The 17,439-nt window shown below is 34.7% G+C and overlaps 1 protein-coding gene across 6 annotated transcripts in view; it reads right to left on the bottom strand.

The window, feature by feature from the left end:
- Positions 1-1,452: 1,452 nt before the first annotated feature.
- The window catches only part of LOC110111599 (MADS-box transcription factor 50), a 51,639-nt gene continuing 35,652 nt past the window's right edge, over positions 1,453-17,439 (bottom strand). For all 6 annotated transcript variants that reach the window (XM_028699958.1, XM_028699959.1, XM_028699960.1 and 3 more), the window contains exons 9-14: positions 4,053-4,134; positions 2,512-2,573; positions 2,285-2,384; positions 2,149-2,190; positions 2,025-2,066; positions 1,453-1,946 (exon numbers count right to left, since the gene is read on the bottom strand). In XM_028699958.1, the coding sequence (XP_028555791.1) occupies positions 1,824-1,946; positions 2,025-2,066; positions 2,149-2,190; positions 2,285-2,384; positions 2,512-2,573; positions 4,053-4,134 (451 nt within the window). In that variant the 3' untranslated portion in view covers positions 1,453-1,823. The remainder of the gene's footprint in view (positions 1,947-2,024; positions 2,067-2,148; positions 2,191-2,284; positions 2,385-2,511; positions 2,574-4,052; positions 4,135-17,439) is intronic.

Genomic DNA, 17,439 nt, shown 5'->3' with positions numbered 1-17,439 from the left:
TTGAGGCATATTTTAATTAGAAATTTTTATAATTAAATTCAAGACCATCCGAACTCCAGTCTCAACGAAATTTACAGTCAAATTAAATGTCACAATAAGACGAACTCAAATGCACCAAAATTCATTTCATTGCTTTTCAGCATAAAAAAGCCCGTGACTTTTCCCTTTCCCGGTTCTATCTCAAATCATCTATTTATGCATTAAATTATATTCATGCATCACTCAAAATCTAAGATAAAAAACTCTCCTACTCTATCGCCACGAATTTACCAACCCGCAACAAATATGAAGCATACAAAAATTACATCTTAACCCTAAAAAGAAAATTTAAAAAAAAAAAAAAAATTTTGAAGGAGTGGGTCAAACTGCATTCATCCAAATTTTTTCTTTTTATTGTAAGATATTAATTAAAGCATATTTATTTCATACTATATATATATATATATATAAATCTTTCTAAGAAAAATTTAATTATCTACTAATTTATAATCTCAAAAGTTTTCATTTTTAACTCATAATTTTTTAACATACAATATAATTTTTACTGCAAATAAGATAAAATTTAAATCATATTAATTTATTATTATACTTACAATTAATTCTTCTATAAAAAAACTCAACTTAAACAAAAAAATATTTTAATGTTGGAAAATTAATTTATTTTCTTATCAAATAATAGATTTACGACGGGGGTCATGCCGGTAGGGCTTGATCCGACATTTTACTTTTGAAACTCCGTTTTGTGACGGAATAAGCAAAAACAAAAAAAATTTTGCAACCACAGAAAAAATGGAGTTTGACGAAAAGGAATTATGGTTAAGCTTTTATTCCAAACAGTTAGGGTAGCTAGTTTCTGCTTATTCAGATGGAGAAAGGAGAAAATAAGCCTAGTCAAACGAGGCCTAAATCCAAAAGCTACTAAAACATAACCGTTGATAAAAATAGAGAAAATTTAAAATTTGTTCGATTTTTTAATTTGAATCAGAATCGATTCGAACAGATTCGAATTGAATTCCAGCAGGTATTGCCCTCAAAATCTATCAATGAGTCTAAACTGCTTGTTGAACATTGGATTCAAGTCAATTATTAACATACTATATAAACTTGGTATAATAGAAAGCAATTGTTGGATGATTCATTAATTAGTTTGGCATTTTTGGATCATGCAAAAAGCACTAGCTCTACTCCCCCCTCCAATTTTAAATTTTTTTACAATTGTATGGGTTCATTTGGGACGTCTTTTTTACTACTTCTTAATAAAAAACTGCTTTAAAAAATAATAAGATAGCCGTCCCAAATGAAGCGACAAAAAGCCATCAAGACTCAAATTTTAATCAAGTTGGACTCCAGAGATTGTGTTCCAGATGTGCACAGATTCATCAATCAGTTTCAAAGCTTTTAGCATTTCCCAAAGAGCAGCAGTACATAACCTATGGCAAAACAGCACCAGAATTATCAGAGGCAAAGACCATTTCTTTTCATATCTAAAGCACACGCAACAAGACCAGTTCTCTGTATATATACATTAATTATCATCTCCAGAAACTCAATTCTGTCTAGACTGTGCCAGCAGAAAGCAAAGTACAATGTATAAAATGCCTTTAACGTTTATCGTCAAGTTAAGTTCGTAGACGATTCAGGCTAAACAAAATAAACCAGCTTTATGCAACTTCGATGAATAGAAGATTATGTAAACATAACTACATCATCTATTATTCTGTTCGGACATCCAATTATTATAGAGAATTGGTGGAGTTATTTTAAGAAGAAAACCTTTGTTATTGAATATTTGAGACTGTAGATGGTCACCCTCTCTGGCAGTATTAGATCTTTTTTTTTCCCGGACATCCAATGTACAGGTCGGTTTCTACATCCTTGTGCTGATTATTGTTGTCTTCGAGAGCCACCAACCGGGTGGAATCTAAGATTAGCTGGGTCTCCTTGCACTTCAAGCAAAAAAAAAATGTCCTCATCATTTAAGCGTAATTTTTTGTAGGCAACTTGGTTTTGTGAAGTGAACTTACTTGATTCTGTAGCAATTCATTTTCCTCTGACAACACCCTCGTCTGCATTTAATAAGGCAAACATTGAAGACTTCTGTTTAAACAAGAATTCAAATATATTTTTTGTTTTATGGATTGTAGATACCTTCTCTTCAAGTTGTGTTACCTGCCGGGATAGCAACCGAGACTAGAAGAATAAAAAGTGAAATTATGTTAAAAATGTATGAGCTGGAATTGTTGCAGTGATGCTGGAAGTGAACAGAAATGTCAAAATGACAAACCTTTATTCCTCTAATATTGACTAGGCCTTGCTCAAACTGACACTCGAACTTGTTCAGATCTTCCAATGAGCAGGATTCCAGGTTTTCGCCCATCAGCTTACTGCACCATCAGTTTTAACAGTCATGAGAAGTTCAACCACATAGAGGAAAACATCAGGTTTTTTTTTTTTTTTCTTTTAAGTGGGAATACGAAGGAAGAAGGAAATTCACGAACTCGAGAGCCTCACCGATTGGAAGCTTCAAGGAAGTCAATCTTCATCGCATTTAGAGCTGCTTCCTGCTTCCAACGCTGCACTTCAAACAAATCATATCAACATGTTCACCACGACTCTGCGTACAAATTAATCTACATAAAAAATTATTTGGACCAATTTTTTTGGGTGGACCAATCAATGGTTGGAGCAATCTCAGACGGACCAGCACAATCAAAATGTCCCACTTTTACTTAACGAAAATTGTTGTGTCATGAGATTGTTACTGTGTAAATTTCTTTAGGAGTGTGCAGTATTTCTCTTAATGTACACATACAATTTTAAAAGAAAACCCCTAAGAGTAAAAATAGTTGACGGTGAAATCAAAATAACCAAGGAAATATCAAAAATAAAAGAACTTTGTTATAAAAATAGTTTGAATGTAAAAGCTTGAAAATTTGAGAAAGATATAAAAAGATTCATAAGAAATCTAAGAAAGCAATATGCGATGCAAATAATTTAGCTTTTAATGATTTATATAATAAATTAAATACTACAAATGGTGAAAGATATATGTATAAGTTAGTCAAATAAAAAGATAGGAGAAGTGAGAATTTAGTTAAAATAAAGTGCATCAAAGATGAAAATAAAAAAGAGTTTTTATTAGGAAAAAAAATTCAACAAACGTGGATGAGATATTTCGATAAATTTTTCAGTGAAGATTGTGATAATATAACTGACTTTAGTGACCTTATCACCCTAAATGAAAATAGATATTTTTATTTTTATCGTTGTATTAGTAAAACTGAAGAGGCTTTAAAGAAAACGAAGCATGAAAAAGCTGTTGGACATGATGATATTTCAATAGAGATGTGAAAATGCTTAGGAGATCAAAGAATTTCTTGGCTTACAAAAATTTTCAATATTATTTTAAAGATTTAAAAGATGTCAAATGACTGGATGAGTGTGCTGATTCATTTTTTTAAGAATAAATATAATGCATAAAAGTGTGTGAAATATAGAGAAATTAAGTAAGTGTGTCATAATGATATTCTTTTTGGTAGATCTAAAAAGACTACACTAAAAAAAGTAAAAATGATATTTTTTTATTAAATTTGAATGATAATTTGACTCTTAACAGTACACAATAGAGCAAAAGGATTTATGAAGCTGACCCCATGTAGTGGAATAAAGGCTTGATGTTGTTGATGTTGTTGTACACATATAGTTTCACAAAATTTGATGCAGAAAATGTTCTTTACATACATTTTTTTTTCTTTTATGATGTATTTATGTGGGTTTCATGCATTCACCACTATACAACTTGACCTCACTGTTATGCTAATTAGTGCCACAAGGTGAAAGGGCAAATAGATCATTAGTTGGAAAAGAACTTCACGAACGACAGATACAAGGACAAAAAATGATTGCTGGGAACAATTTCTTAATCAAGTAATAATGACAGAGCAAAGAATAGCGAGCTCATAATTAACCATTGAAGGCTAAACATTACAGAAATTGAAAAGGCATTTTAAGGAAAAATGAACAAATTAGTTGGAATGAACTCATCTTTTTACCTGAATATTTTGCTCAGTTGCACTGCTAGTGCTGCTCAAGTCTACCAGGTTCATTTTATATCGCTCGATGACATTTTGCATGCTAAGACATTTTATAGAAAAATGAAAAAAATTAGATTATACTCTGCCTGTTGCATAAATAATCAGCACGCGCACACCCTCTTTACAGTGAATTGACAAGCACAGTGTCTCTTTAGAGATGTGAGTGCGTGCGCCAGTTGGGGAGTGAATTTAATCAGAAGGCCAAAAAAATTTAATAATATTGAAAGATATTTAATCAGAAATATAAGACACTTGTATAATAACTGCAAAGCAATTATTTTGAAGGAAAAAATGACACTCAAAGCTCATTATTAGTCCCATGAAAAAATTATGTTATCTTATATTTTTTTATCAAATGATTTTGATATTTAATAATATGTCATGTATTCATAACCAAAAAGCATGAACTAGTGCTCCAAAACACAGTTTATCCTTTTTTGTATGATTCAATTTTTACTTATTCCAATCATGAAATAGTGTTATATTGGAAAATCAAGATATTCCCACATTTCCTGGGGAGTGCTCACAAATTTGAATATGATACATGACATTCTTTAAAATAAATATTAACTAACTACTTGCATGACATATGATGTGTAACTTCCCAGTGGCATTTTAATCTTTAACTAACATCATGGCTACTTATCTACAACCTGCCTTGTACCTAGCTTTTAACTAAAAAATATTTGGAATTGGTTTCATCCTACTAAAAAAACACTAAGAAAAATCTTGATCCTCAAAAATGAATGATAGCAAGTTGTTAAAATTTCATCAACTTTTGAAATGACTTGATTAATATGCATCAAGCATACAAACATGAAAAATTAAATTGATCTGAATAATGACATAAAATGATTAATTTTAATTATTTAGTAGCAACCATATCAAATATATTATATTACAAGTAAGCATAACATCATTAACTTTAATATAAAAAGTGACACTTGAGCAAGTTAATCCAAATTATCTATTTTTAATTAAACATAGTCATCAATCAAAAATTAGAAAATGTGACCAAATTAGGTCATTTTGTTATATTCAAATTTTGGAGGAACATCTTGTATTTGAAGATAATAACACGAAGCATTAAATTTTAGGGAAAATAAACCTTTTTAATATGGACTGGTTGCGCATTATCTATGTGACATCATATATAACGGTGGAATCAAGATTTTCAGTGAGAAAGGGAGAAAGAATTTACAACCCAAATTGGATGGGAGGACGAAACTTCTATGATTTACATATATAGCTACATGAGCATTTAAGGTGAAGCTTTCATACCATCTATTAATAAAAAAATAATTTTTCCAAAGCCCACGGAAGGTGAATCAAATTTCAATTGTGTCAAAAACCTACAAAAGATTAAATCATTATCTGAGTTTGTCATATTCTTTATTACTTTCTTTTAGTTAGGAAAATTGATTGGTTTACATGGCTAGAAATTAAGGTTTTCATTATGCTTGTGATTATATTAATAAGTCTATGACATTGCATACTTACATCGGATAAGGAATCTATAAAGTTTTTGGTTTTGTCTATATCCTTTCAAATTTAGTTCATATTGAAGTAGTTAGCACTTGTCCTGCATCATATTTGGTATTATAGCCCAATTAAGTTTCCTTAAGAACTGGCTAATTGCAACCCAATTGATGAGAATGCTAATATTGTCCCTGAAGCTCAAATTTGCATTCAAAAAACTCTTTTTGTAGGTTTTGATGCTTCTTCTAGTAGTATTGATGTCTCCAATTTAATTCCCATAATTTTCTTTCCTATTTATCCGGACGATATATCTAAGCCTAATTTGTTGGGCTTGCATCATAAGGCTATGCTTTCTGATGAGAATCATAATGATCCCTATATTAGATGTTCCTCCTAATCTCTCTGAGTCTATTTGCAAAGAGGGAGAGCTTCATTCTCCTGATGAAAATAATTTTCACAATGATGTCGATTTAAATATTATACAAATTGTCAAAGATGATTCTATTCTTGCTTCGGGTAAGAAAAAGAGGAAAAAAAATGACAAGAATTCATCTGAAGTCAGAATTTCTAGATCCAATAGAGCTCTCAATCATTTTTTCAGTGTAGTATTAATGTTGGAATTTGTTGCTGGTGTGCTCAATTAATAGTTTGGTGGACTCTTGTAGATTTGTTGTTGGTACCTGATTGGGTTGCCCTCTTGTTGAGTCATATTAAAATTTTCTAAAATTGTCCAACTTTATTTGGCAGCCCAAAGAAAATTCAACATTTTCAATATTTAAGCATTCAAAAAAGTATCAATAAGTCATTCTTATCATTATCATTTGTTTGTCATATCATTATTAAAATTAATTGAAAAAACTAATGTCTTAATTTGATTATGTACTCCTATTTAAATATCATTGCATTTTGTTAAATTATAACATTTAGAATCCCAAAAAAAGGGAGATTTACACACACACCACTTTATTTCATGTTATTTACATATCTAACACCCAAAACATTAATATTACATGCTTTACCTTGGCTGAGGCTCGCCTTGAGGCACACCTTACCTTATTGGTTTTATTAAAACTTACCTAAATCCTAAACTAAAACCCCGAATAAATCATGTCTGCATGCAACCCCAAGCTGCAACAACTTCCTCTCAACCGCCTCGACCTCCAGCCCATCGCCTTTGTCGTAGCCACCACCATTGTATCCATCGCCGGAATCACTTGAAAGCTGCACATCACCACCACCTGCCTCATATTGAGGTAGGGGAGAGACGAATTTGTTATGATGACGACTCAAATAAAGACCTCTCAGTGATGACAGTGAAGATAATTTATGAGGTATTATCAATTATGTCAGCTTTTTTTAGAAATTAAACGCTGATGAGTGGGAAACTGAGAAAGAAAGAACATGGAGTTGAATATGATGCTATAAGATACTTTTACGTAATTTCTATATTTATGTGGTTTTGCTCTTGTAATATTTGGATTTTAATTCTATTAAGCAATTTATATATGCAAATTTATTAATTCATAGTTCAATAGAAAGTTAATATGTCATTATTTAACATATTATTTGAGTATTATATAAAAAATAACTTTTAAACATTTAGTTTTAACTTTACACAATTTTTGAATTTTAAGGCTTACGACTCAAAATGCCTTCTGGCTTTAAACCTCCCTTACGAAAGAAAAACGCCTCAATACCCAATTGCGCAATTTTAAACCTTGCATAAAAAATACCTTGTAAGACTTGAAGAGCAACGGGAATCACTCAAACCCTAAACCCTAAATGTGGGCAAACCCTAGAAAAGATGCTATAGTACACATTAAGCTTCATTTCAAAAATGTCGTTGGTTGTTCTACTAAATCCAAGTATTTTGTTTAGTTGGGTTGTTTGTGTGTTTTGGCTTCTTTTGTGTGTGTGTTGGGGGGGGGGGGGGGGGTCAGTCTCTGGATGGGGTTATTCTCTTGCTATTTAGTTTGGGCCTGGGTTTGTGTGTTTTCTCCTCTGCTTGGCTTTCATGGAGCGGTTCTTCCGTCGATTTGTTATTTCATTTGTTGTCCTTATTTCTGTCATAGTCTTTTTGCAGGTTGGATGTTGTTTGATGTGGTTCTTTTGGTTGGTTGCCTATGTTGCACTGATTTCTTATGGATGGTGGTTTCTTGGAAGAGCTTTGTGGGCTTTAGATTCTCTTAGTTGGTTTTTGGAGTATCATTGAATATCTTTTGGATTTCCTTTTTGAGGGTTGACTTCTTGCCTCTATGTTTGTTTTTTCTTTTGCTAATTGCATTAGGTAAGATCATAAGCTCATAGGTTTTACTTCAAATACTGTATTTTTAAATAGCTTTTATTCTTTTAAGGATATTGTACCTTTTTTCAGATTAACGCGTAGGCCCCTTTGTGGGTTTAAACCAAAAGAAAGATGTTACAGTACAGCTCAACATGCCCGATTTCTTTCATGATATCCAAGTTTTGTCCAGCGTTTGCCCCCGACTCTAGCTTCCTTCGTTGGCCAAGGCAAAATCCCCTCGTCTGGGTAGTACTCGTTCTCATAATGACATAGCTACCACAAACCAGCATTTGTCCTACTCGTCGTATCAAAGTCGTCTTTTGGAATTTGGTGCTCGGGCTCCATCAGGATGCTGGTGCCTCCTCCAAATCCATGGGGTTCGTCCAAACATGCCTCTATAGTTAAGAATCTGGGTCTGTTTGATGATTATACTCGTTGTATTTCCTCTCACTCGCATTCTTTCAAAGATGTGGTGGCTGGTATGAGCTCTTCTTCTTCATTTTCCTACACGAAATCTACAAATAAGGGGGTTCCTGCTATTATTTTTGCTATTATTTTTTCTAAGGATGTCTTGGATAAGTTGGCAACTACTTTTGAATTTACATTGGTACAAAAATTTCCTATGTGTCAACCGAATCTTGATGCTATCCATTAGTTTTTTGTTAAGCTTAATCTTTTCGGTATGTTTTCTATTGGCCTTTTGGATGTCAAACATGTTGTCATTCAACTTGCTAATGACTTGGATTTTAATAGGATGTTTGCTAGAAGAGCTTAGTATATTAACAATTGTCAAATGCATGTGCTGAAGTGGTCTCCCTTCGTTGATATTAAGGAGCCAACTATTGTTTATGTTAGGATCTCATTTCCTAATCTTAGGTTGCATCTATTCAATCCCCAAGTATTACATATCATTGGCACTGTTTTTAGTCTCTCTCTTAAAACTGATCAAGCCACTGCCTCTCGTTCACATCCTTCCATTGCCAGAGTGCTTGTTCAAATGGATATTACCAAAATATACCCAAAAGAAATATGGGTTGGCCCTGAATCATTTGGTTATATGCAGAAAGTTAAATTAGAAAATGTTCCTCTTTTTTGTAATCATTGCAAAATTCACAATCATTTTTCTGTTGATTGTTTTATTTTACATCCTGACTTAAGAAAAGTGAAAGCCAAAGATATTGATAATATTATACCTATTAATGTGCCTTCTACTGATAGTGATGATGTTGACATTAATAAGGCATGTGTGGATCCTTCTAATGTTCTTTCTTTTTATAGTCCTAAACTCGTGGAAGAAATTGAGGAACATTCATCCTCTATTGTTGTTGTTCCAAACCATGCCAACAAGTATACTAATATTGTTCTTGAATCTCAAATACATAATCAAATGAATCATTTTGTTGGTTCTTTTCCTTTTCCTAGTAGTAATGATGTCTCCAATTTAATTCTCATGATTTCCATTCATATTTATCTAGAAGATAAGTCTCGGCCTACTTTGGAGGGTTTGCATAAGGAGGTCATGCTTTTTGATGGCAATCGTGATGATTCCTATGCTAGATGTTCTCCTATTTGGGAAGAGGGGGGAGCTTCATTCAGCTGATGAAGGGGGTTTTCACAAAGATGTTGACTTAAATGTTATACAAAGGGTCAAAGATGATTCTTTTCTTGCTTCGGGTAAGAAAACGAAAAAAATAAAAAGAAATGACAAAAACCTATCTGATGTCAAAATCTCTATATCCATGGTTACTCTCAATTCAAAATTTGATGTGCTCCTTTGATGGTTTGGTGATCTACTAGTGACTTTATTGGGCATTCTTGTAAAATTAAGAATTAAGAACTATTATTTCCAAAATGTTAGATTATGCTCTTGTGTAATATTGGGCATTCTTGTAAAATTTCTTTTTTCTTATACGCTAGATCAAGAATGCAAATTAAGTTAAAAAAGGGATGTGTATTTTGGAAAGCAATCAATAAAAAATTTATGAATGAAGCAAGATTTAGAGCAAAAAAAAAAGATGCTTCAGTTAGTGCATGTGGATATATGTGGACGACCAGTGCCCAAGAATATTTTAGAAAGCATCTCATTTTTATTGATGATTATGCAAGTAAGATTTTTACGTATTTGAAAGAAAATTTGGAAGCTTTTGATATGAATAAAATAACTCCAAAGAAATAAAGTAAATACCTAATCAAATCAATTTGATCCAATTGAGGTGGCGAGTTCAGTTTCAAAGCATTTGATGAATATTGTGAGGAGCACAACACTCAATATAATGTGATCAAGAGAAACAATATGCCAAAAAATTGTATCAAGGTGAAACGTATGATAGCTATGCCCTCAACTAAGCCTAAACGCAAGCAGTCAATCTTAATAAATATGATGCCTCAAGAAGCATGCATAGAGAGAAAGCTGAATATCTTAAACTTAAATATTATGTTTGAGAGTATTGCATATGCATATTAACAAACAAAGGTGGATAAAGGAAGATATAAGACTCCTAGCACATCTTTGTCAAGTATAAATCTAATGCTTATAAATTATTTGATCCTCACACTTCTAAATTTATTTTAAGTGAAGATGCATTTTTCAATTAAAAATGAATATTGATTGGCAAAACAAAAAATTATTTGTTCGATCAAGTTGAAGAGAGAGTACCCATGAAACAACAAGATCCTTTATTATTTTCTCCATGTTCTTCCCTCACCAACATCTTTAGAAATCAAAGGCAAGGAAAAATAAAAAGCTCAAGTGAGCTTTATGATGTGACCATTCAATGAGCTTAAATTTATTTGTTTAATTGAAAATAATGAGCCCTTAGAATTTGAAATGGTCGTGAAATATGAAAAGCAAAAAATGTAAAAGCTTGAGATGTTTCACATGTACAAGGCTAAATATTTTGCATGGAGTTAAAATTACAAGCATCATGTAGAAAGGTAGATGGAGACACTTAAAAGCTATGTTGATATTTCTATATATAAAAGGTACATTCTCATGGATTATTATACACTCCTTCAATTGAAATTTAATTTTTTGCCAAGTGGCCTTGGCTACAACTGATGTTAAAAGAAGCAACCAACTGTTAATTCTAAATAGTTTATGTAAAAATCGAACTTCAAGTTGCTAAAATTTTTACTATGCCACTAATGACGAAATCATTCATAATTTTTAAGGCAATTCTAAGAATGACCAATTGGATCATTGGTTTAAGAGAGAATGTTGAAAAATAAACCAAATTAAATGTGTCATTGTCATGGATCATCTAGAAATTTCAAATTTAAAGATTAATGTTGTAAAAATCTCTAGATGTTCAATTAATAGATGGAAGTTGTATTAGATTTTATCTAGAATCATCCATAATATTCTAGCACAAGCCTTAAACCTTTCATTTCAAACAACCTAAAAGCACAAAAGTTCAATATAAACTTTAGAGTTTATTCCTCTATCGTCAACACAAATTTTCAATCAATCACATCTCAATACACAACATAATTGTAATTAACTCGCCAAAAAACCAGGTTCTATCGTTCTCTTTACTGCCATTAAAGTAGCTTTGACCTCCATTTTCACTCCATCGAACTAAGATTTGACATTGTTTTATTCAATTCTGTCTTCCAAGTTCAAGGGTGACCGAAAAAGTTTTTTCAATTGAAATCTAAATCACCATATACGCCACCAATTTGTACGTATCATATTGAAGTTCTCTGCTCTTATCATTTCATTAACTACAACTTCATCATCATCATAAAAAAAAGAAGAAAAACGCTACACAATCATCATTTTCTTCCTTATAAGGCTTTAATTTCTACGTACCATACAACAGTTCAACTAAAAATTTACTAGACTCCTTTGCTTGGTTGGATAGACTAGAAAATCAATACTAATGTTTAACTTTCAACAAGCACCCATCACTATTCATATATGTAACATCAAATAAATATTATTAAAAATATATTAATTTTATGATTATCAGAAATATTACTCTTTCAATTTGTCAAACACAAAATAAGTAAAAAAGAGATCCTCATGTTCTAAAACACGCTCTATCTGCAACCAATTGAAGGAGCTCTAACATGCTTCGCGTGATTCCAAGTTGCCGCCAGTGATGCTTTCAGAAGCTCACCACCTCACTAATTACTGTTGTTCGCTTTACTTTACTAATATAGTTCCTCAATCGAAGAAAACATATACGGGGAACAAAAAGAACGAGAATCAACAGTTACAGAAAACAAATACTTCTCAAAAGAAAAAAGAAAAACCAAAGAAAGAATTCCGAACGAAACAAGAACGTGTTCGCCAGTAGGAATCCGAAATCCGGTCTAGTAAAGTTCTATAAACGCAGAACGCGACTCGTTTTGAATCACCGAGTCCGAAATTCGGAATCATCCACCGAAACCATAGATCGAAGCAGTATCAAATAAGCCAACAAGAGGTAGAGAAAGAGAACCTGGTACTCGCAAACTCATGCACCTTCCCCTGCGGTGAGAAGATGATGACGCCGACCTCTGTATCACAAAGAATGGAGAGCTCGAATGCCTTCTTGAGAAAACCTCTCCTCCGCTTAGAGAAGGTCACCTGCCGGCTCTTCGAGTTCTCTATCCGTCTCAACTCCGTCTTTCCCCTCCCCATCACTCCTTACCTCTTCGGCTCTTCCCCTATCCGAACCGAAAAGCAAAGAACATCAACAAAAACCAAAAAACGAAATCAGCTGGGAGGAGGACGATCACTGAAACACAATACCAGATATAGCAAAGCCACCGCAACAGGTGCGGCAACGGCGGCGGCGGGAACACTAGAACGGCTGCTTCCCTTCGCCTTTCCCCTTCCTCCATTATTAATAGCTTGAACCGACCCGATCACTTAAAAGGATCATCTCCTCTCTGCTCTTACTAACAGACCCCTACTTAAAGAGTAAAGTGAGGTATTATCATTCTATTTCTCGTCTTCTATTGGAGGCGTCAAAAGAAGGTGAGGAATGGCAGATGGGACCCACATCGAACGAGGGTGGGGAACTGCGCGCATAGGTGTATTGAAAAATACGACTTTTTTAATAGCTTCCACCGTTAGATCTCGACACAAGGGTCAAGCGTCATCGCGATCGCCCCCTTCCGACTGCGGCACGTGCCGCGGAAACAGCGCGACACCCGGCAAGCCATGCTCTACATCTCAGTTGAAGAAGATGAGATTTTCCCCCTCTGCCACCTCACTACTTGTTGATCGGTTTCCTTCACAGAGACGGTTCATCAATCGGAGATTATAAAATATGATGGACTAAAGGGAGAAGGTGAAGCAGAAAAATCTCAGAAAGTCCACTAAACTGAGTAACAAATTATCATGAAGAAACAAAGTAAAAAAAACTCCAAGGAACAAGGTCTGCTCAGTTATAGATTCCCGTAGGCCAATTTACCTGAAATTTTACTTCTTCTAAAGCGACAGGATCACAAATGCTAAGGGCATCTCCAACCGAATGTCAAACGAGCGTATGCCGTTCGTCTGTCGCTCCAACCGAACGCAAAAATTTCCGTCATTTACTTGCAGGTGAACAGTGCGACGCCAATATTAGCGTTGCACTGTTCACCCACGCCATTTACTCTCTCAACCGGTAAAACGCGCGAAAGGGAGAAGATCGTTAACTTCTGAAAAACACCTAAAATGGCGTTCGATTGGAGCAACACCACGCCATTTTGAAGTTCTGCGTTATTTTGCGGTAAATTTTGGAGTTCTCCGTTGGAGATGCCCTAAGTAGGTACCCCTTCTCGCCTTCATCTTCAGGAAGCAAGCCAAGGACAATCAAATCCTAGATATTTTGACTCATATAGTTGACTTCTCTATTGCAACTAATTTTTTAACTTTCATAATACTCTTTGAAGTTAGTGACTACTTGATTACACACTAATAACTAAAAGAAGTCGTCTGGTTTCTCATTATTACAGTGCCCTTTCCTCAACAGAGATCATTATTTATCTCAATCTTTGACGTTAAGATCATCTCCAACCAAACTTCATGCCATTTATTTTATTTGAATTCCTAATAGCACGCCAAGTTCTGGTTGGTGAACAGTGCGACGCTAACTATCGTCGCATTATTCACCTACGCCAAAAAAATCAGCTACGGAATTTGCGGAAGAAGCGCGCAAAAGAGGAGAAATGAAAGCCAAAGATGGTTACCTAAGCGCGCGAAAGAAGAAGAAATGGCGTTCAATTGGAGAATTTAGGGCATCTCCAACGGAACTCCAAATGCTTGAATGCCGTCGCCCTGGAGCTCTAGCCGAACGGTAAAATTTCTGCTATTTCCATGCGGGTGAGCAGTAGGATGCCAATATTGACGTTGAACTGTTCATCATCGCTATTTTTCTCGCTCTACCGAACTTGACAAGAAGAGCGCGAAAGAAAAAAAAAAAGATCGTTACCTTCCCAAAATGGAGTTCCATTGGAGATGAATCGCGGCATTTTTAAGTTTCACAGCAATTTGAAGTGAAAAATGAGATTTACCCTTGGAGATGGTCTAATGGCTGCATTTTGAAGTTTACCGCATTGTAGAGTGAAAAATAGGTTTTTTGGTTGGAGATGCCCTAATGCTATTTGAAAACGCATTTTTTATGGAAATGATCAGATTAGATAGTTAAAGAACTACTTAAATAGTTGCGTATTACTAAACGGGCGTTCTACGCTTTAAAAAAAAAACGCAGTGGAGATCGAAGACGGGGAGTTTCATAGACCAGTTCCAGAACATCAAATCATCCACAGAAGCTGGCATAATCAAACACATGAGGGAGAGAAACTGGAGCTGGCGAAGTCATAGACCTTCCTTTGCGAGGAGAAGACGATGACGCCGACCTCGACGTGGCAAAGCACGAATAGCTCGAAGGCCTTTTTCAGTAAGCATTTCCTCCGCTTGGAGAAGGTCACCCGCCGGCTCGTCGAACTATCTATACGTTTTAACTCCGTCTTCCCCTTGCTCATCCCTGCTTTCCTCTTTCGCCCTATCCAAACCATAAAAGAAAAAATATGAAGAAAATAAAAAAGAAAATCATCTAGGGAGCACGGAGGAGGAACATCGATAGTCAAATTTTTATATCAGACAATGCACCATACCAGAAATGGCACAGCCACCAAACCAGGTGCTGCAAAGGCGGCGACGGCAGCAATAGAACTGCTACCTTTCTTTTTCTAGCCACCATAAGTCCATAACAAATATCTGATCTTCCGGTTTAGGTCAAAAAAAGGAGGAATTATTCTGTACGCAGTCCGAACACAGAATTGGGTTCGGATGCTGCGTATTTTTTGATACATTATGTTTTCTACGTATTTTTTGCGTATTAATTGTGTATTTAATGAGTATTTAGTGAGTATTATTTATGTGTTGCTTTTTGGCACGAAAAAATTTGGTATCAAAAAATACGCAACACAATAAGCAGTAAATACGCGGCATCCGAACGCGTTCGGATTACGTACAGAATAATTTCTCCAAAAAAAAAAGCCCCAAAAAAGTTGATAGAGGCATCTCCTCCCTTGCTCTCTTGTTAACTAATCCCTAATTAGAGCAGAAGCGGACGCTTCCGATAGGAGGCGAGAAAAGGAAGGCCATACACAAGAACAATTATTACGTCCTCTGATCGGACGTAGAGCTACGTTCGGCCGCCAATAACATGTCGCCACAAGCTCTTACTCTTTACCGCGCGGCCCGACGACTTGACCCGTAGCGGAACCCGGGAATGCTATGTTCGCGATTTTCTCGGTATTGATCGGTATTTGCTCGGTATTGCTTTGCAAAAACGAGAAATACTGCTATGTGAAGACCAAAATCATGCAAATACCGAGTTGTACCGAGTTTTTCTACAGCTCGATACAACTTGGTACAACTTGGTATTTACTCAGGATTTGCTCGGTATTGTTAGAAAAAACTCGGTACAACTCGGTAAAACTCAGTATTTGCTCAGGATTTGCTCGGTATTGCTAGGGATTCGCTCGGTATTGCTAGGTATTTGCTCGGTATTGCTAGAAAAAACTAGGTACAACTCGGTATTTGCTCGGTATTGCTAGGTATTTGAAATATATCCAAAAGGTGATGGGATGTTGTTCGGCTCGTCAAGGATTTAAAAAAACGCACGTGCGAGAACCCAAAAAACAGCGGGTCGGGTCAGCGACTTTTCTTCATGCTACGTGGCGCTAAAACATTGGTGACAGAACGTAGAGGAGCGTACGTTCACTGGACCGAATAAAAGTTCCATACACAAGGCCGCAATGGGAGAAATTATTAATTTATTAAGTACGAAAAAAATTTAGGCATAATTGTGTTTTGCTCTATTCTAATTTTTTTAAAAAATACACACGAGTTCATACTACTGAAAACATATGCTTTAATTGACGGGCCAACTTACAATAAATATTTATTTTTAAATAAAATTTTATTCAATATTATTAAATATTTTTTGTGCATTTATAATAATGTTGAATAAGATAATAGTGTATTATCAAATCTGGGCATTAGAATTCATGTGATCTTGTACAGCATCAGTAATGGGAGACCATGATGAGAGAAAATATTCATCTTTTATGAAGCACTCTTTTTCTGTGGTTTTGAAACTCTTCCCGTGTCACAAACATCCAAGCCTTTTTATACCTCTACCTTCCTTAACATAAGTCAAATCTAATACATCTACTTTCCCAACTAGGTCATCGGGAGGCCTCTACTTTATTTTTCCAAATCACCTAAGGTGACTCTCTCGCTCTCTCTAATCTTATCTTCTATAGGAGCTTCTCCAGCCATTCCTCCATTTTAATCATCCAACTTTATTTAAATAATAATATCCACATCTATTTTACTATGAAGTCATTCTCTAGTCTTATCAATAAAAAGAATATCATCTGAATCACAATGCAGCGATGACACGAAGGATGATTAGTGTTATTATTTGTTTGGAAAACATTTTGGTGTATTTGGAAGAGGATGATTAGTATTGTTATTTGTTTGGAAAGCTTTTTGTTGTATTTGGAAAATTTGTATTGTTGATTGTGTGGATTTTATATCATATGAAATATTTTATTTATTTTGGACTCTATTTTTGTGGGTTGTGTATTGTAGCTATACCCTTAAAGTTGTTTTATATATGTGTCTATAGATTCTGCTTTATTTTGGACTATGTTGCTATTTTATACAAAATAAATAGAAATATTCTACTTTTATGCATGCATTATGAAAATTAGTGTAAATAGAGGGGGACTGACATTTTTTTTACAAATTCTACACATTTGTGGCGGCTAACCGACAGTTTGGCCATTGGAAACTTTGACATCGGACGGCTTATTTAGTCGCTAGTTTTTTGGTGTAGCTGCCAATTAATTACCGATGGCTTGACCGCCAATTATTGTGGTATTTTCATAGTCCAGTGCATCGCCGGTAATTAACGGGCGACAGCCGATGGTTTGCCCGCCATAATTTACCGGCTATTTCACCACCGAAAAACTGTCGAAAAATTGCAGCCGAAATTTCTTTCCTACACGATCTATTTCGGTGTTTGTGAAATGCCGGCCGACCGCCAAAAACTTTCAAAACCGTCGAAAAACTTACTTTAACTATCGAAA

The sequence above is a fragment of the Dendrobium catenatum genome, unplaced genomic scaffold (genome assembly GCF_001605985.2).
Source record: "Dendrobium catenatum unplaced genomic scaffold, ASM160598v2 fragScaff_scaffold_1417, whole genome shotgun sequence".
Taxonomy (NCBI): Eukaryota; Viridiplantae; Streptophyta; class Magnoliopsida; order Asparagales; family Orchidaceae; genus Dendrobium; species Dendrobium catenatum.
This window is presented reverse-complemented; position numbering and strand designations above follow the sequence as displayed.